Source organism: Puma concolor, chromosome A1 (assembly GCF_028749965.1).
Source record: "Puma concolor isolate L17-30 chromosome A1, mPumCon1.1.hap2, whole genome shotgun sequence".
In the NCBI taxonomy this organism is placed as follows: Eukaryota; Metazoa; Chordata; class Mammalia; order Carnivora; family Felidae; genus Puma; species Puma concolor.
The window spans coordinates 126151705-126172890 of record NC_141667.1 but is presented as its reverse complement, the minus strand read 5'-3'; the positions used below and the strand labels follow the sequence as shown (position 1 = coordinate 126172890).

Here is a 21186-nt window from a genome sequence, read left to right as displayed (position 1 = left end):
TCGGTTAAGCGTCCGACTTCAGCCAGGTCACGATCTCGCGGTCCGGGAGTTCGAGCCCCAAGTCAGGCTCTGGGCTGATGGCTTGGAGCCTGGAGCCTGTTTCCGATTCTGTGTCTCCCTCTCTCTCTGCCCCTCCCCCGTTCATGCTCTGTCTCTCTCTGTCCCAAAAATAAATAAACGTTGAAAAAAAAAAAAATTAAAAAAAAAAAAAAGTCTCTTGGCCCCAGAACCTGGGAAGATGTCACTTTTGTCTCTATTCTATCTCAGCCAGGCTTCAGAGCCCTTTGTCCTTTTCCAGTCCTGGGCTAGCACTCCTACCAGGTTAATGCAGAATGACAATGATCAGTGGCAATTCTACCACCACCCCAGGCCATAGAGCTATATCTCACTATGAAGACGAAAGCCTGGTTACATTAAAGAACTCTAAGAACAGAAAGCCTGGGATAGTGCTGGAAAATAGTTTAAAAGGTCTTCCTTAAGTCTAACTGCTCCTGCTTACTACTTTTGTATCCTTTTAGGAATAAAAGGAATAAATAGGAATATCTTCAGATAGCACAGATATCTATTTTCAACTCTCCCAAGTCCTAAACTTATCTCTGTGAGATGTGAAATGAAGTGGAGAAAAGACTGTGGGAAATGAGAAAAGTCCAAATTCCCCTGTAGACAAGGAATCTTTTTGAGCCCAACTCAGAACTATAACCTGCCTTAGACATGGCAATCATCTTGGTTCTCTGAGCCTAGTTATCACAGCATGCTGAGTATGGGGCACACTTTTAGGTAACGCATACCTTGGAATGGTCTAGGAAAGGATAGCCAGGATATTGCTGAAGAATGCAGTTTAAAAGGTTTTCCTTAATTCCAGAGCAGAGGTTCTCAAGGCTTGGCATGCATCAGAATCACCTGAAAGGGAAATTTCAAAACCCAGAATTCTGAGCCCTAACTCAGAAGTTTTGTTTTAGTTAACTGTGTGATGCCTGAAAATTTACATTTCAAAGAAGTTCAGATGATGCTTACAGTTCAGGGCCCAAACTTTGAGAACCACAGGTGTAGAGAAAAGCACCTTGCCCTCAGCTATAAATCAAGATGGTTACACCTTTGTTTAAAGCAGTCTAATTTGGTGATCTCTTCCTTATAAAGACCTTCTAGGAGTAGACTGAGCTCACAATCAAATCTCTAATTTTGTAGTGTTTATTTTCTCATTTAAGAAAAAGAGAGAGAGGGAAACAAAGAAGGAAAGTACAGAGAAAGAAGATGCCCAACTCCCTTGCACAGACCCAGGGAGAGAAAGAGCTGGCTGGCTTGTAAGAAGACACTTAATTGGGAAGAGAATGTAACCACTTCCTGAAGCAACACAAATCTCCATCCAACCCAAAGCTACAGCCTTCTAAAGCCAGCTCCGGGACTTAGTCAACAGCCAGCAGTTTTGCTAAAACCAACCCCCAGGCCTAGAATTTCATTATCTTGGCAGCCTGTTGGTTTGCAGCCATCTTTTAACAATGTTGGGTTTTGCCACATTCAACATGGCTCTTTCTGTTCAGGGTTTCTACAGTGTCTTTGGGTGACTTGTAAGCAGCAAACCACTGATCCATTGTCATGGGCTCACATCCTTCACCAGTAAGGCAATCTGCTCCTGCAGCTGCCGCTCCCCTTTCCATGCTTTGCTCTGGCTTCGACACCTCAGCAGCTCAGCCTTGTGGTCTTGGTGATGCATAGGGCAGTAGCTCTGTGGTTCACACAGTTCCTGAAAGGTAGGGGACAAAGTAAGGGAAACTCCAGTTTCCAGAACTCTGCCTACTAACTATAATGGAGATGCTGATAGTAGTAGCTAAGAAGAGCAGCAGTTTCTTCTCGGAGGGCTTTGCAGGCCCTGGAAGTTTAATGCTAAAGTTGGCTCCCCCAAGTCTGAGCTCTCCTGTTGCCCACGTGCCCCATTCTTTACCGTATATTCTGGAAAGAAGTCTCTGTAGCCCCCTTTAAGGATATATAGCTCTGGGTAGTACAATGCAGGATACTGGTTCAGAGCCCTGTCCTCTTCTCTGAGAGAGCGGCACCTTTAGAGAAAACCCAGAGGTGGGTGGGGTGAAAAGAAGCAAGGTCAGGATTCTGTGGACCATTTGCTGGGGAGGGGAACAAAGAATAGACTATGGGTAACCCCAAAGGACTTCCAGATCTCACTGTTTTTGCAAAACAAGGTTCAAGTAGTCACTCTTTCTCCTTTCCTTTGTGGGTATCTCATTCCCAATCCTTTTTCCTTCACTACTCCAAACTTTAAAAAAAAAAAAAATGTTTTTTTTTAAGTTTATTTATTTTGATGGTTGGGGAGAGACAGAGAAAGAGGGCGAGAGAATCCCAAGCAGGTCCCACGCTGTCAGTGGGGAGCCTGATGCAGGGCTCCAACCCACAAACCGTGAGATCATGACCTGAGACGAAACCAAGAGTCAGATGCATAAGTGACTGAGCCACCCAGGCACCCCTCTGCTCCAAACTTTTAAATTGTAGAAACCTTTCCTTCCACTTCTCTAACCTTTAAGCTGCAATGGAAAATATGCATTCTTCACTCATTCATTCATTCATTCATTCATTCCAGTCTCTGTCTGAACTGGTCTGGGAAGGCTCCCTGGTTTTAAGTCCCAATTCAAGGTCCATTTCCAACATCTGCCCATGTAGACACTCACATTCGGGGACCCCTTTCTGAGGAGAATTCACAGTGGAACACGATGATTATTCTTTTCTGGGTGTTCAGAGGCATGACAGGCTTCTTCAGAAAGAAGTCATATAGTTCTTCCTGACTGTACAAATTTAAGGCTCCCTGTAGAAGAATTTTGGTAAGTACTGTATTTCCTTAAGCACCTCTGGACAGTTACAACACTTAGAAATAACTGGGATACCATCTTGGGATATCTGGGCAAAGAAGTCTAGACTATAAGCACTTTTGGGGCATAGATCTAATTATATCTCTGGGTCTATCCCCAAGGTCTGGCATAGAGCTTGGTATGTAGTAGGTATTCAATAAATGTTTGTAGAACTAACCCTCCAACCCCTAACATGTAGGAATCGTTGTGAGGAATGTCTGTGAGTATCTGCAAAGTGCTTCTCAATCCTTGCATTCATATTTTAATTTGAAGTAGGAGCCCTTGGCTCCAACAAAATAGGGGGAGATCAGTCTAGGAGGAAAAGGGAAAGTAAAGTGCTCGACGTACACAGAATTAGAATAGGAATGAGGACTTGCAGCCTTATCCAAATGTATAACCTCTGCCCTGGTTCTGGAGTTCATAGGGCTTTTATCCATAGACTCTGCTCAATAAAGAGCTACCTCCAGCCCTTCCCAACTAATGTCCCCTATGTAACCTCACCTGGATGTGTCCTCCCTGGTACTCATATGGATAGCGGCAATCGATGATATAAAACTTCTCAATCAGACTCTGGAACTTCCCTGACAGTAAGGCAGCCACCTGCACAGAAACAATGATTAAACACTCTGCTCCCAGTCACTCCAAGGGAGAGAACAGCCCTTCACACAGTTCGTCATTTGTACTCCCTTTAGTCACCCAGGATTCTACTGTATGCCCGTCCTCCAAAGGCCCCTTATATTTTGAAATGGAGCAATGGTTGCATCCCTACCCCCCATTCAAGAGGATAAAATAGGAAATGGTCTTTTTGGAACACCGAAGTAGCTAGTATTGTCAAGACACCAGAGAAAATCGTATTCAAGCCACTCATCTGGAGGCAGGCATGGCTCCATTGAGCCTCTCAGAAGACACCCAAGGACTTCTGCAGGGGTACAGGTAGCAGGTAGCAATTCCGACTTTGCAGGAAGAAATGGGAAATGGTTCCCCATGCTCCATCGTAAAGGAAGAAAGCAAATCTTTCAGGAAAGGATAAGGAAGGAAAAGGTCGACATCCTTAAGCTACTTGTAACAGTGTAAATTGGTTCAAACTTTCTGGAGTGAATTTTGTAAATGTAAGTGTAATTACACTTTGACTCAGTAATTTCTATTCCAACATCTTTAGTGAACAGAAAAGTACGCACAAAGATGTGGGACAACAATATTCATCCCTGCATTCATTATTTTAGGTTATCAAAATATTACAAATAACTTAAATATTCAATAATGGGGGTTTGGTTAAATTATACATGCCAATATAATAGAATATTATATAGTCATTGAAAGGATAATATAGATTTTTTTTTATTGATGTAGAAACATATTTACAATGTCTTGCTAAGCTAACTTCAACATGTATAGAAGCTAACATGTTCATTATGATTCTATTTTTATCAAATATGTTCCAGAATAAAACGTGGAAGGCCATAAGGAAAATATTACTAGTGGTTATCTCCAGTGATGAGATTATGGGTAGGGTGACCAAATAACTATTGCACAAACTAGGACACTTTTGAGAGTGAAAGAGAACACTATAAATAATTACCACACGCTGAAAGGTGTCAATGGTATTGTAACCTCTAAACCAGGATATAAATTTGCCTCAACTGAGTGATTTTGACTTTTTTCCTGCCCTCCCTTCCTTTATTGTTTTCTCTCTTTCATAACAATTTTATATCACTGGTTTAATTAAAAATAAAGGCAACAGAATGGGATAAACGGGACTCCTTTAACACAGCTTCAGTTGAATGAGGTGCCTATGTGAGTGAACACAATGAAAGAAATATAATGGAAGTGGGATTTTATGGACAGAACAGACCAGATGGTAGCTTATGTAACCAGTTACCATCTCCAGAAATCTGCTTACTGTTTCTGGGTTGATGTACTTCAAATCTTGGTGTCTCCCTGACACGGTTGGCAGCACACACACCTAGAAATACCCAAGAGCTGAAATAACAACAAATTTTCTATACCCCAATTTGAGATCAAAGACCACAAATTGTCCTCCTTTCCAACTGACCTTAAAACCCCAGATGCCTTCAAAACAATCAAGAGTCTCTATAACTTGCATATGTAGCAATCCATTTCTAAGAAGTGATTCTAAGGAACTAATCAAGGGTGTGTACAAAATTTTAGATTTAGCTATCAATATGTCCACCTTGGTACAGTTCAAAAGGAAAACTTGCAAAAGTAAATAAGCTACAAGAACAGCTTTATCAAGAAATTATGGGCAGGAATGCCTGGCTGGCTCAGTTGGTAGAGTGCGTGACTCTTGATCTCAGAGTTGTGAGTTCAAGCCCCACAGTGGGTGTGGAGATTACTTACAAATAAAAAAGTAAAAAAATAAAAATCTTTTAAAAAAAATATGGGAATCCAAAAAGAGAAAGAAAGAAAGAAAGAAAGAAAGAAAGAAAGAAAGAAAGAAAGAAAGAAGAAATACTGTACTATTAAAAATTATGAAATGATGTTGGGGTGCCTGAATGTCAGTTAAGCATCTGACTCTTGATTTTGGCTCAGGTCATAATCTCCTGGTTCATGGGTTTAAGCCCCATGTTGGGCTCTGCGCTGACAGTGCAGAGCCTGCTCGGGATTCTCTCTTTCCCTCTCTTTCTGCCCCTTCCCCACTTTCACCCTCTCGAAAGAGAAAAAAGAAAGAAAGAAAGAAAGAAAGAAAGAAAGAAAGAAGGAAGGAAGGAAGGAAGGAAGGAAGGAAGGAAGGAAGGAAAGAAAGAAAGAAAGAAAGAAAGAAAGAAAGAAAGAAAGTTTTTAAAATTATGAAATGATGAAGCAGAACTGTTTATTGACATGAAGAGATGTTCTTGATACATTAAATGAGGAAGAAAAAAAACCCCAGTAGATCACAAAACAGTATAAATCATTTTTTGTGAAAAAACAAAAAAAACCCAAGAATATGTATTTGTGTATGTAAAATATGCATGTGTGTTTGTGAAAATACATAGAAAAAAGTCTGGAGGAATATATACCAAGATGTTCATAAGATTTGAGGTATATTGCATTTTCTACTTTTCCTGTAATGACCAAGTATTATTTATATAATTTTAAAAGATTTTTTTAAATGTTTTATTTTATTTTTGTGAGAGAGACACACAGAGTGTGAGAGGGTCACACAGAGTGTGAGAAGGTCACACAGAGTGTAAGAGCGTCAGAGGGAGAAGGAGACACAGAATCTGAAGCAGGCTCCAGGCTCTAAGCTGTCAGCACAGTGCGTGATGTGGGGCTCGAACTCAAAAACGGTGAGATCAGACCTGAGCCAAAGTCAGACGCTCAACTGACTGAGCCACTCAGGCACCCTAAAAGATATTTTTAAAAAGAAAAAAGTAAAAAGCCTCACACTTCCCCACTGCTTTGGATTTTCCCAGAATTAATAAAAAGTACTTTTTCACTGGAAAGGCTTAGGGTCTAGATCTACCATGATAGCACCTTCAGTTAATCATGTATTCAGGATACATGATTATACCTAGTGTCCTCTGCAAGCAACAACAACAAAAAAAAGAAGACTCAAATCCAAAATGACTCAGTGAAATATAGGATGAGTATAACCAAACTCACCTTGGAGAAATCACCAATCAGAGACCCCTGGTTAGACTCTTCCTCCAGCAGCTGAGTGATATTAATGTCACAGAGAGAGACTGCCTTCTTTAGACCTAAGCCCTGAAGATGACAAGATTTCCCCCACCCCAATTCCTCATGTTAAAAGTTTAAAAACCAGGGGAGAGAAGGAATGGAGACTTATTAAAAATATGCACACCTTTTGATCTAATAATTGTTTGTTTTCCTAGGGAAATAAAAATACGCACAAAGATTTATCTGTAAAAATGTATATCCCAGCAAGTTTATAATAGAGAAAGATTATTAATAAATAACAGGGTCTTGTTTAAACAAATCATATTCTACACATTATATATTACTATTATGCAATAACAAATATGTTGTAGGGGCACCTGGGTGGCTCAGGGAGTTAAGTGTCTGACTTTGGCTAGGGTCATGATCTCATGGTTTGTGGGTTCAGGCCCCAAACATTGGGCTCTGTGCTGACGGCTCAGAGACTGGAGCCTGCTTTGGATTCCATCTCTTTCTCTCTCTCTGCTCCTCTCCTGCTCATGCTCTGTCTCTCTCTTTCTCAAAAATAAACAAACATTAAAAAAAAAAAGTATGTTGTAGATTAATTTCATTGACATGAAAATAAGTTCATGATATCCTTAAAAAAATGAGAAAACATGTACTTTTGTAATACCACTTTAATAAAAGAAAACAAAAAACTGCATCCAAAAAAGAATCTGGAAGAACATACACCAGCTAACAATAATTATCTCTGGCCTATGGGATTATGGACATTTCACAACAGCTTCTTTTTTTCTTTTTTTTTTAATGTTTTTTCATTTTTGAGAGACAGAGAGCGACAGAGTACGAGTCAAGGAGGGACAGAGAGAGAGAGAGGGAGACAGAAAATCTGAAGCAGGCTCCAGGCTCTGAGCTGTCAGCGCAGAGCCTGACGCAGGGCTTGAACTCAGGAACCGCGAGACCGTGACCCAAGACGAAGTTGGATGCTCAACTGACTGAGACACCCAGGCGCCCCTCACAACAGCTTCTTTTGTTTATGTGAAACTTATGTACTATAAAACAGCCAAATGTATTTAGATTTTTTTATAAAGGAGAGGTAGGAAATGGGGGCTAAGCTTTTCAAAAGTTGCTTGCCACCAAACAGTGTGTTCCATGATGCTATTTCTGTCAGAATGCAGTTAAAACAGCAGTAAATATCCTTACCATTCAAGGTTCCCTTGTATCCTCTCAGATCTTAAAAAAGAAAGTTGGGAAGACAGTATGCCAACATCATTTCCCGAAGTATAATATAAAAAATATTTACTGTTAAATATTTTATACATGGATGCAGATGTAGAAAAGACAGAACAAAGAGACAAAAAGCAAAAGTAATTAAAAAGAAGATATACTAAAGCAATCCTCATACCAAAAAAGCAGAAAAGACAAGAAAGAGCATTAAACAGATTCTCATCTTGAAAAGTTCTTACCTTCCTGAATTCTTTGTTGTGAGAACAATACTCCTGTTTTACTTTATCCGCTATGGGATTGTCCTTGAATTTTACCACCTGATTCAGTCTTGGCCTGTTCAGCGTCTCTGGCAGTGAAGGCGAGCGATACAAGGAGCTTCTATTCAGAGATGCCTGTATGGGAATATCACCCCCCGCCCCCCGCCATGTTCTTACTCCTCTAAGTGTGTCTGCAGGCCAGCAGCATGAATACTCCGGGGAGCTTGTTAGAAATGAAGAATCCTAGATATTGGACCCCAGACTGAATTAAAATCTGCACTTTAGCAAGTTGCCCAGGTGATTTCTAGCAACCCTAAAGTTTGATAGGCAAAACCTTAGGTAAGCAACCACTCTTCCCCTCCTATTAACATCTTTCTCCTCAGACTGCATGATGTTTCATCTCCCCCAGATATATTAACTCTAAGCCAAACCGAATTCACCACGTGACCATCTTATACACACCAATTCTTATAAGAGAAAGTGCAAACTCAATTCCTCCAGTCAAGGGAAAAAACAAACAAATGAACCTAATCCCACAATTTCTCTATAGGATCTTAAGACTCTGACAATCAACATTTAAGGACCCAAACAAAATAGAGGATGACAAACCAAAAAGGTCAGTCTGGGTAAAAAAAAATACTAGGCAGCAAGAGTATGTGTCACTTTTTTGGGTAGTAGTTTCTTAGAGGGACAGAGAAAAAATACCACTCAGCTTTCTTATAAAGGAGGTTGTTAGTGGGAAAGAAAAATAGCAAAATAAGCATCCTGCAAGGGAAACGGGAACACTAGAATCTAATATCAAGATTACTATTATAGGATTGATATTATGAAGACTATCAGGGGAAAAATGGATTAAATACCATGAAGAACTAGCCTTGGAGTTACTGGCCCAGACTAAAGTGTAACATGATGGACTACTGTCTCCTTGAAAGGCATGATTTGGGTATTATAACCACAGGCAGAGGGATATATTAAACGACCTCTGATAACAACTTTCAACTTATCTAAGATTCTTTAAAAGAAATGTTTTTAAATAATCTCGACACCCAACATGAGGCTCGAACTCACAACACAGAGATCAAGAGTCCCATGTTCTAGTGACTGAGTCAGCCAGGTACCCCTCAACTAATCCAAGATTCTTATCCTCTGTTCCCATATACCTTCTATCTCTTGCCTAGATAAAAGCCAAAAGTTTCTACTTTATACACTCACCTCACTAACTGCTATGGATTGATTGAGAAGTGAGCTAGATAATAAGAGAGCTATAACTAGAAGACAAGTTGATGGTCAATGATTTCTGGGAGAATAAAAAAAGAACATCAAAATTTTACTTTATAGTAACTATATCTATTACAGTGTTTGTCACATCGATGGTCCCATCTAAGGAAAACTCCATTGTTCATGGTACCAGCTGAAGGTACAGTTCACATTTTATTTACCAATATTTTACACAGACCTTTTCCCTTGGATCCATGCCAGTCAACTCCCTACATCCCCACAACCCTGTCCAGAGCCACTGACAGGCCCATATTGCTGGTTCAACACACCCATTTAGTAGCCTAGAATATGTAAAAATAATCTGGGCCAATTAGGTTCTCTCTCCTGGGAGTCTAACTTAGAAAATGGCAAAATAATTAGGCAGCAACAGAAGCCAAAGCTTAAAAGGAAGAAGTCAAGAGATACAGTCAAGGCCATGAGGCCAGTGATGAATGCATGGATGAACCGAAGGTATAGTGGCAGAGAGATGTAGTAAAGGAATGAGGAACAGGCTACCCAGACTTCTTGACCCACTACTCTTCATATAATTTCAATTTTGCCCTGAGAAGAAGGCAGGAGAAAGCCAGATAGGAATTTCAAATTTGATGGCCTTAGTGCAGTCTTTGTTTCTTTTAACCATAAGATCCTTCCTAGAACATACCAAATTATTAGGCTAACGGCTCATTTTAAAGAGTTTGGAATGAATGAGCTACTAAGGGAAATGTATCCATTTTTTAATATTATATCTAAGAAACCTTTACCTAACCTATGGTCACAGAAATTTTCTCCCATGTTTTTTTCTTCAGATGTTTTATAGTTCCAGATTTTACATTTAGGTCTATGATCCGTTTTGTGCTAATTTCTATATACGGCATGAGGTATGGATTGAGGTTTTTGTTTTTCATATGGATTTTCAATTGCTCCAGCACAATTTGTTGAAAAGACCATGTTTTCTCCATTTAATTGCTTTTGTATCTTGGTCTAATTATCAACTGGCCATATATGCATGGGTCTATTTCTTGAATCTCTATTCTCTTGCATTGATGCTTTAGGTTTCTAGTAGGTATTACGGTGATAATGAAGGTGATAAATATCTTTTTGTGTTTTGTATAATCCAAAGGCAAGAACCCAGAAATAAATGACAGCAGAAAACTACTTTAACAAACAGAAATAGCCACTACTTTTCTAACAGATTCTTTTCAACACATTTATATTAAAACAAAAGGCAATTTACTGCAAAGAGCATACATGCTTGGTCATGCAGACATGATGATACTTTAGCTTTGTCTTGCTAGTCAAAATTTCCCAGTTCTCAGAAGCAGCAGTGGGGAGAACCAAGGACCAGCTGGCTTAGATGGCACTCAATATCTGCCAATTAGTGATTTTCCTTCTTTAAGGAATCAATAAATACTTTCAATATTTGGGAGTTTTGAGCATTGAAAAGGCCAGGAAGAAGAAAAGGAAACTTGCTAAGCTCGAGTCTACCTGCAGATTTTATAAAAAGATCTAATTGAATAATTATTATTTTGTAAACTGAGAAGGCATCACCATTTCCTCATGGCCTGCACACTCTTCTATACAAATAGACTTGGCTTCTGGTCTTGTCAAAGTTATCAGCAATCTTCATATCACTGTATCTTTAGACATATATCTTTCTGAACTTCATAGTAGCTTCCATGGAGTTGGCTACTGCCTTCTTCCTTGGCTTCAAGACACCTTCTAGTTTAGATTAGGGCTGGTACAGGCAATCCCTAAACTATAGAACCATGATGCTTCTACCTCTCTGTTGCTCCTTCTCAGTCCTCTTTGTTGGGCCTCTTCACTACCAAACCTCTAACAGATGTTGGACGAGGGTTAGGTCCTGGCCCTTTTATATCTCCTCACTGTGGCCTTAGGTGATTTTTTTTTTTTTTCTATCTGTTAATTCAAATTTTCTGTTTTGAAAATAAGTATTGTTTATACTGATGACTCTCAAATATCTATTTCAAATCAAGACTTCTGCTCTTACTTCCAGATTTCCATATCCACATACTTCCTTGGCAGTTTCTGAGTACCTACTACGTGTCATAGCAGTGAATAAGGGAGTGGAAGAGACAAAGAAATATGTGCTTTTAAATTCTATAAGTAAAAAATAAGAAGAATAAAAAGATAGGGAATATATTTGGGTTGGAAAGCTTGTCAGGAAAGGCTTTTCTGACGGTTAACACATGTAGGGAAATGAGACTGAATTGAGGGAAAAAAATCCTGTGTTACCTATGGGAAGAATGTTCCAGGCTGAAACAACAATGCAAAGGCCCTGTAAGAATAGCAAGGCCAGTAATGGCCACATTTAGTATGGAGCATTTTTAGAAAGTTCAAAAACTAATTGAAGCAATACTATGAGCCAACTAAACCTAACAGACATTACAGAACACTGTACCCAACAATTGAACATGCATTCTTCTCAAATACACATGAAATATTCTCCAGGACAGATCATGCACTAGGTCATAAGACAAGACTCAATAAATATTAAAAGACTGAAATCATACAAAGTATGTTTTCTGACCACAATGGATTAATCAGAAATGAGTAACAGAAAAAAAAAATCTGGGAAATTCACAAATTAGGTGGAAATTAAACAACACACTCCAAAATAAACATTGGGTCAAAGAAGATCTCAAGAGAAATTAGAAAATACTTTTGGATGAATAAAAATGAAGACACAACATACCAAAATTTAGTTAAGGATACAGCTAAAGTAGTGCTTAGGTGAAACTTTACAGTTATAAAGGCCTGTAACAGAAAAAAAGGAATGATCTCAAGACAATGACCTAACCTTCCATCAAAAGGAAACTAAATCCAAACCAAGCAGAAGCAAGGAAATAAAGATTAGAACAAAAACTTAATGAAGTAAAGAACAGAAAAGAGAAAACAACAGAACCGAAAGTTGATTTTTTGAAAAGATCAACAAAATTGATAAACTTTTACCTAGATTGACCAAGAAAAAAAAAAGAGAAAAGACTCAAATTACTAAAGTTAGGAATGAAAGAATGGACAGTACTAGCAATTATAATAAAAAAGATTATACAGGGATACTATGAACAACTACATACCAATGAATGAGAAAACTTAGATTAAATGGGCAAATTCCTAAAAAGACAAAAACTACTGAAACTAACGAAGAAGGAATAGAAAATCTGACTAGACCTACAAAAAGTAAAAATTGAATTAGTAATTATAAAACTTCCCACAAAGAAAAGCCCAAGTCCCGATGGCTTCACTGGTGAATTTGGCCTAACATTAAAAAAACAAAAAACAAAAACTCCAATTCTACACACACTCTTCCAGAAAACTGAAAAAGAGTGAATTCTTTCCAAATGATGACATTACACTGATACCAATATTACAGACATTACAGGGAAAACAAAACAGTAAAGATCAGAATCTGTCATGAGCATGGACTCAAAAATTCTCGGTAAAATTTCAGTAAATCAAATCCAACAACATGTAAAAAGGATAATACATCATGACTAAGTAAGGATATCACCTGCATGAGAGGTTGTTTAACATTCTAAGATCAATGTAATTAACCATATTATTAAGTTAAAAAAAACTCCTAAGATCATCTCAATAGATGCAGAAAAAACATTTGACAGAATATTTTCTCTTCCTGCTAAAATCTCTCAGCAAACTAAGAATAGAAAGGAACTTCCTCAGCCTAATAAAGGGCATCTTAAGAAACCCATAACTAACAATACTCAACAGAGAAAAACTGGATGCTTTTCCCGTAAGACCAGGTACAAGGCAAAGTGTTCTCAACAATTTCTAAGATTGCAAAGGAATCCTGATACCAAAAAAATTGTGAAGTCTTCATCTAGGAGCAAGGGGGAAATGATAATACAGGAAGGAAAAAGAGCAGATTACTGCAGAAACAGTCAAGAGGAGATGCTTCCATGTGACTCAGGTTTTTGCAAAATCTTTACAATGGCCTACAAGGCCCTATGTGACCTGTCCTTCTTACTACCTACACTCTGTCCCACTGTGCACCTGCTAACTTTGCTCCAGCCATACTGGCTTCTTGGTGTTCCACAGAGATGCCAAGCACATTCCCACTTCAAAAGCATTACACTTGCTTTTCCTTCTGCCTAGAAAAACTCATCCCTCCTGATACCTGTTTGTTTGGTACCCTCACCTGCTTCAGATGTCTGCTAAAACATCGCTCTCAGAGAGGTCTTTTCTAATCTATGAAACCTATCAAAAATATCAACTCCCACTCTACTCTAGCCCAATCCAGGTACTCCCTATTCTCTTTACCCTGATTTTTACCACAGTCTTTAACCATCTGTCATATTATAAATGTATTTGTTTATTTATCTGTTTCCTCCTGACTAGAATGTAAACTCCATGAGAGCACAGACTTTGCTGAGTTGTTGTGTTCACTATTGTATCCCCAGTGTTACCAAATGAATGAATCAATCAATCAACAGGTGGAAGTGCAGAGGGGGAGGTAGCTTCAGATAGGGGGAGGGACACTTCATGCAGGATGACAAGAGGGATGGTAAATTATATGGGTATGATTGCTTCTGTTTTCCCTTTGAAACGGAAACACTTCAAACTTGTTTTTTTAATGTTTATTTTTGAGAGAGAATGTGTGAGACAGCACATGGGTGTCGTGGGGGGGCATGCAAAGGGAGAGAAGGGCAGAGAGGATCTGAAGTGGGCTCTGTGCTGACAGTAAAGACCGCAACACAGGGCTCGAAATCACCAACCGTGAGATCATGACCTGAGCCGAAGTCAGACGCTTAAGTGACTGAGCCGCCCATGAGCCCCCAAAACACTTCAAATTTAAGTATCTAAATCATCCTTGATCCTATCCTTCCTTCACAGCCTATATGCAACCCACCAAGTCCTGTCTACTCTGTATCCAAAATAGCTTTTGAATTTATCCATTTGTCTCTGTAGCCACCACCGTAGTCCAGGCTACCACCAACTTTCCCTGAAGCTATTGAAATAGCTTCCTGTCCTACTTGTACCTGCTTCCGTTTCTTTTCCCACCTCCTTCCAACTCTTAATCCTCTCTAATCCATTCTTCATCGAGCAACAGGGCAGTCTTCACAAAATAAACCACATCATATTATTCCTCTGCTTAATATCCCCCAATAGCTTGCCAATGCACTAAGAATAAAATCCACACACTTACCATAGCCCTAAGGCCCTGTATCGTCTGTCTCTTGCTTACCTGCTATCCCACTTCAGGCAAATGTCACCCTCTTTCACACTGGCTTCTCAATTCCTTGCACACACCAAGATCTATTCAACCTTGGGAACTTTGCACCTACAATATGCTCCTCATGGAATCCTCCTGTCTCTAGTCAGGTCATGTATGGTTCCTGCACAACTAGAGTGACCAACTCATTCAAATCTGTCTATGATTTTCCCACTTCTGGCACTGAAAGGCCCAGGTTGTAGGAGCCTCCTCAATGGCAGGCAAACTGGGACAGTTAATCAATATGTTCTCGACTAAATATCTCCTACTGAAGGAGGCCTTGCCTATTTATTCCCATTAAAAGGTTCCCTTCAATTAGTGTTTATTTCAGTCCCCATTTCGTTACCTTCTTTACACTTGAACAATTGCAATAATTAAATCATTTTGTCTGTTATGGCAGTCATTTGCAATTTGGCTAAAATTGGAGATTTGGTAAAATCTCAAATTAGATGGGAGGCAGTCCTGCATCCTGATAAGAAGGCCGAAGGGGGACAGGTATTCCTTTTTCCATTCTTTTATAGTCAACCGGATATTCCTGACTGCATTTTGAAACTTGAGGAACAACACAAAAAAAGCAAAGGGTTGGTTGAGACTTTTTTTTATGGTTGCAGCATCACAGTTGAGAATATAGTGGGTGGCAGCAAATGTCCCTGAGCAAGAGTCTAGCATCAGGTGGGATTACATCATGGGGCAGGGGGTTCAGTAATGGTGACATTAAGTGTCCAGGCAGCTGGTGGTAATGTCCTGAGAACAATGACCCCATAGCAGCACTGTAGCCAGGCCTTACCTTGTTTTCCAGCCTTCCTAGCAATTCTGAGCTCCTCAATACCCTCCAGAAAAATCCCTTTTCTGCCTAAGGTAAGTAGTAATCAGTTTCTTTTAATTGCAGCCAAGAATTCTAACTAGAACATGCATTACCCTGACAAACATGTGTTTGTTGTTGTTGATATCCCTTTGACAAGAATACGAACTCCAAGAGACCATAAACCTAGTATGTATTGTTTATTATTGTATCACCAGTGACTAACATGGTATCTGACACTTAATAGGTACTCAATAAATATTTTTTAAATGAATTAATCAAAAATCACTGAGGTTACACAAATCTCCTTATTCTATCAGGTATCTATTTCCATTTAGCATCAAGAATGTAAACCCCAAACAAACATCCCTATGCCTTTTCTATTCTAAAACCTACTGCTATGCATATTCTTATATAGTGTGCCCTCAACTGAAAATGTTATATGAGTCACAATACATTAAAATGAGCACTTAAAGGGAATTATTATTTTTTAAAGACAAAATAAATATCTCACAGCCATATGCTACTCTTCCATGTAAATAAACATACTCTCTAGAGTATTTCCTAGGGTCCGTCTATTTTAAATCCATTCTTCCATACTGTCTATATTATACAATTCACAATGATGTTTCAAAGACAAGAAAAATTTCCGTTATGTTCATTGTACTTATTTCATAAAAGCAGATTAAACACATTAGATAAATTTTCAACAATAAAATTGAAAACAAAATTTTTCTTTTTAATCAACATTAATTCCCTAAGCTAATACTAGTTGAGACTTGACTATTTTAGCTACATTTTGCAAACATGAAGACTAATATATATTTCTAAGAACACCACTAAATGTTCACTCTATATTGCTCTTTGTTTTTCTCCAGAAGGCCTAGGAACCTTTCCCCATGCTAACTATGCCTAAACTTGCTGTTTTTCCACAGATCTACCCTCCATTACCAGTTAGCCCTCAATAATGTTTGTTTCAGGAAGGTCAACATCAATTCTCTCAATACCCACCCTGTCTCCTTCAGATCATATCTTGGTTCTGCTGTTTTCCTACAAACCAATGACATTCGCTTGGAAGCTTTGTTAAAACAGACTACTGGGCCCCACCCTTACAGTTTTTTGATTCAAAGTTTCTGGGATAGGGCCCCAAAATTTGCACTGCTACGAAATTCCTACCTGACACTGATGCTACTGCTCCAGGGACCATATGTTTAGAAGATTCTAGATCTGCACTACCCATTATAGTAACACTAGCCACACATGGTTGTCTGCATTAATTAAAACTCAACAAAATTATGGGGCACCTGGGTGGCTTGATCGGTTAAGTGTCTGACTTCAGCTCAGGTCATGATCTCGCAGTTCGTGAGTTCGGGTCCCGCGTGGGGCTCTGTGATGACAGCTCGGAGCCTACAGCCTGCTTCGGATTCTGTGTCTTCCTCTCTCTCTGCCCCTAACCTACTCACATTCTGTCTCTGTCTCTCTCAAAAATAAACATTTTAAAAAAAATTTTTTTAAAAACTCAACAAAATTAAAAATTCAGTGTCTCAGTTGCACTAGCCACATTTTAAGTGCTCAAAACGCACATAGGGCTACTGTATTGGACAGATATAAAGCATTTCCATCATCTCAGGAAGTTTTACAGAACAGCAGTGTTCTAGAAAATTGATTCACCATCCTCCTGAACACTTCAATTCATTCAAACTGTGACTATTCAACCTTACCAACCCTACTCAAAAAGCAAATGTCATTACTACATGTTCCTGGGACAACTTTCACCTTCCAGGTATCTTCATAAAAGACACCAAATACTGCTAGAAACACCAGCTAGGAGTCAGGCAGATCTCACCTTAAATCCTGACACTGCCAATGGCTAATTTTGTGACCTTGGGTAAGAGCCTTTATCCCATGGCCAGATGTTCTCCTCCTAAGATAAGACTAAAGAAAGAACAAAAGGGAGAGAAGAAAGAAAATAAAGGGGCATCACACTCATATTTCAGGACTGACATGAAAATTAAGTGCAATGACGGATATAAACTGTTCAGCACACAATGCCCAGTACACTCTAAGTAGTCAATAAATGGGACCTACTATTATTACCTGGCTCTCATTTTTCTTTTCCAGTCTAGTCTGTTACACCAACAACACTAAAATCCCTATTTCTTCTCTCCTCAAACTCACAGTGTTCTGAAAACTGAAAACCCTTTGGACAGTGACTTCACAACTCCTCAATAGTTGCACCAAGCTTCTCCCGCACTCCACATTAGCCTCTTGACAAAGAGGGACCAAAAAAAAAAAAAAAAGACAAAACAAAAAGAAAAAGATCTGCAACTATCCTCTATTACTCTACTATCAAGAATTCAAACTTGGCATGCTCTCAAACTGACTAAACTTTCCCCTAGTTCTCAAAGCTTTCTAAACTAGGCACTTCTTGCTCCTCAGCAACTTTCAACCACATTACTGTTTTTACTTTACTGAGTCTACTCAGTGAGACATTTGGCTCCTTATCCAGGTTTTGATTCATCATCTTCTACTTCTCTGCTACCTTCACCATCACCTAGACTAACTCAACCCCTTTTTCATCTGCCATTAGCACCCTACAGCCCTCTCTTAATCATCTCTGGAGTTCCAAAGTCCCCAATCTTGCTTCTAGGCAACAGCACACTATGCCATGTAGGTCTATCATATAAAACAGCACAAATATCATTTTATTAGCCTTTTAATAATTCCCTTCTGTGGTTTCCGAAAGTTGATTATAACCTTCTCTAAATTCTTCATGACTGTCACGTAACACTCACCACTGAGTCATGAGATTACTGCAACTTTCACTTCACTTAGGACATCAAGGCTATTGAGCATCCCTTCTCCATCAATCTTTATAATTCCACATATTTTGGCCCTTACACTATAGTAATTAAGCACTCATACTACATTACAATAATTAAACATTAGTAATTGAGCAAGTATTGTTCTAACTGCTTTATGTACAATTAACTCATTTAATCATCACAACAACCCGATGAAATAGTTACCCAAACTTTTTCTTTTTTATAGATTAAGAAACTAAAGCATAGGGAAATCATACAACTGTACCCATATTGTTAAAGAATCAAGCTATGGAACCCAGAAAGTCTGGATCCAAAGTCTGTTACTTTCTAGACCAATATGTTCCACTAACTCCCACACTCTTGACTTTTCCCTATAATCCCAGATAATCTCAGATAATCTCAAAGTTGCTCTTCAATAGTGATCAGATAGGGTTAGCCTCAGCTATTACAGGTTGTTGTTATTATTATTTTTTTCAACGTTTATTTATTTTTGGGACAGAGAGAGACAGAGCATGAACGGGGAGGGGCAGAGAGAGAGGGAGACACAGAATCGGAAACAGGCTCCAGGCTCCGAGCCATCAGCCCAGAGCCTGACGCGGGGCTCGAACTCACGGACCGCGAGATCGTGACCTGGCTGAAGTCGGACGCTTAACCGACTGCGCCACCCAGGCGCCCCTGTTATTTTTTTTTTTTAAGAAGAATATATTCAGGTATAATTTGTGGAATAAAAAATATTTAAAATGATTTACTACAAAGCTACAGTAATCAAAACTATGGTACTGCTATAAAGATACACATATGGACCAATGGAATGGAATAGAGTCCAGAAATAAATCATCATGCATATGGTCGAATGATTTTTGACAAGGGAGCCAAGACCATTCAACAAGGAAAAGACAGTCTTTTCAACAAATGGTGCTGGGATAACTGAATATTCACATGCAAAAGAATGAAATTGGACCCTTACCTATCACTACACACAAAAATTAAATCAAAATGGACCAAGACCCAAATTTAAGAGCTATAGAGCACCTGGGTGTCTTAGTTGGTTAAGCTTCCAACTCTTGATTTCTTTTTTTTTTTTTAATTTTTTTTTTTTTAACGTTTATTTATTTTTCAGACAGGGAGAGACAGAGCATGAACAGGGGAGGGTCAGAGAGAGGGAGACACAGAATCTGAAGTAGGCTCCAGGCTCTGAGCTGTCAGCACAGAGCCCGACGCGGGGCTCGAACTCACGGACCGCGAGATCATGACCTGAGCCGAAGTCGGCCGCTTAACCGACTGAGCCACCCAGGCGCTCCTCCAACTCTTGATTTCAGCTCAGGTCATGACCTCATGGTTCCTGGGTTTGAGCCCTACATCAGGCTCTGTGCTGACAGTACGGAAGCTGCTTAGGAGCAGAAAGCAATATACTGGCTCAGTATATGGCCAATAAGCCACAGGCTTCAGGTATGCCTCCCACTGACATGAGGAGGATAAAAGACAAAAGGATATATTGTAAAATACCTGAAAAATCATGCTAGGTATGTTCCATCCATTACTATTATCCTGGAGCCATCATTTACACCAAGTTACATTGATGGTGAGGTACTCAAACTACTAACTGGAACCTTCTCACCCAGCAGTAATAAGAATCCCATAGTTACCTGATATCCTATCGGGTAGCCCTTAGAGTTTAGAGATCATGTCTTCTTGATTTCTGCAGACCTACTACTTAGTAAGTGACTGAAACCCAGTATATACACAACATTGTTAATTCAAGAATGAAGGAATATGGAAAATGCAAAGATACTGGGGAGCATTTTACCTTGATCTCTTCTTGATCTTCCAGAGAAAACTCCATCAATTCATTTGAAATCTCCTCTGCCTGGTGTTCTTCTAGTTCTGAATTTTTATCCAATTTTTGAAGTGTAGTAATGGGACTGCCCAGATACCTCATTTCTCCTTCCACCAACTTTCCATTGTCCTGTCAATTATATTGACAATATTAAAAACTATTCAGAACCCTTACGTTATACTATATACAAAAATTAACTCAAAATGAAGCAAAGATTTGAAAGCTAGAATTATAAAACTCTTACAAGAAAACAGTGGGAAATGTTCATGACATTGGATTTGGCAATGATTTTGTGAATATGACAGAAGCATAGGCAATAAAAGAAAAAATGGACACGGGGCGCCTGGGTGGCGCAGTCGGTTAAGCGTCCGGCTTCAGCCAGGTCACGATCTCGCGGTCCGTGAGTTCGAGCCCCGCGTCAGGCTCTGGGCTGATGGCTCAGAGCCTGTTTCCGATTCTGTGTCTCCCTCTCTCTCTGCCCCTCCCCGTTCATGCTCTGTCTCTCTCTGTCCCAAAAATAAATTAAAAAAACGTTGAAAAAAAAATTAAAAAAAAAAATGGACAAATTGGACTTAACAAAATTAAAAACTTTTGTGCATCAAAAATACCACCAAGAAAGTAAAAAGACAACCCACCAAATGGGAGAAAATATCGACAAATCATACATTTGATGAGGTATTAATATCCAGAACATATATATAAAAATTCATATAGCTCAACACCAAAAAACCAAATAGAATGAAAAATGGTGTAGCTGCCATGGATAACAGTATGGCAGCTTCCCGCCAAATTGAATATAGAATTATCTTATAATCCAGCAATTCCATTTCTGAGTATATACCCTCAAAAAATGACAGCAAGGATTTGAACAGATATTTCTACATCAATGTTCATAGCAGCATTATTTGCAACAGTCAAAGGTGAAAACAACCTGGGCACCTGGGTGGCTCAATTGGTTAAGTGTCCAACTCTTGATTTTGGCTCACATCATGATCTCATGGTTTATGACTTTGAGCCCAACATTAGACTCTGTGCTGGCATCACAGAACCTACTTGGGATTCTCTGTCTCCCTATCTCTCTGCCCCTCCCCTGCTCTCTCTCTGAAAACAAACAAACAAGCAAACATTAAAAAATAAATAAATAAAGCTTTAAAAAAAAGAAGAAGACTACCCAGTAATTTACTAGGCTCCAAGTCTTCCTCTTATCCAAGAAATTAAATATCCGAAACACGGTCAACTTAATCTACTTAGGATGTGCTGTGTTAA

General features: G+C 39.1%; 1 protein-coding gene across 7 annotated transcripts in view; it reads right to left on the bottom strand.

Moving 5' to 3' along the window:
• Positions 1-1172: 1172 nt before the first annotated feature.
• The window catches only part of CDC25C (cell division cycle 25C), a 29846-nt gene continuing 9832 nt past the window's right edge, over positions 1173-21186 (bottom strand). For 4 of the 7 annotated variants that reach the window (XM_025923519.2, XM_086702970.1, XM_086702982.1 and 1 more), the window contains 8 exons: positions 19891-20049; positions 7934-8086; positions 6456-6557; positions 4753-4815; positions 3354-3452; positions 2676-2809; positions 1940-2051; positions 1173-1741 (listed from right to left, as the gene is read on the bottom strand). In XM_025923519.2, the coding sequence (XP_025779304.1) occupies positions 1592-1741; positions 1940-2051; positions 2676-2809; positions 3354-3452; positions 4753-4815; positions 6456-6557; positions 7934-8086; positions 19891-20049 (972 nt within the window). In that variant the 3' untranslated portion in view covers positions 1173-1591. The remainder of the gene's footprint in view (positions 1742-1939; positions 2052-2675; positions 2810-3353; positions 3453-4752; positions 4816-6455; positions 6558-7933; positions 8087-19890; positions 20050-21186) is intronic. The other 3 variants (XM_086702981.1, XM_086702975.1, XM_086702977.1) reach the window with 2 other exon arrangements.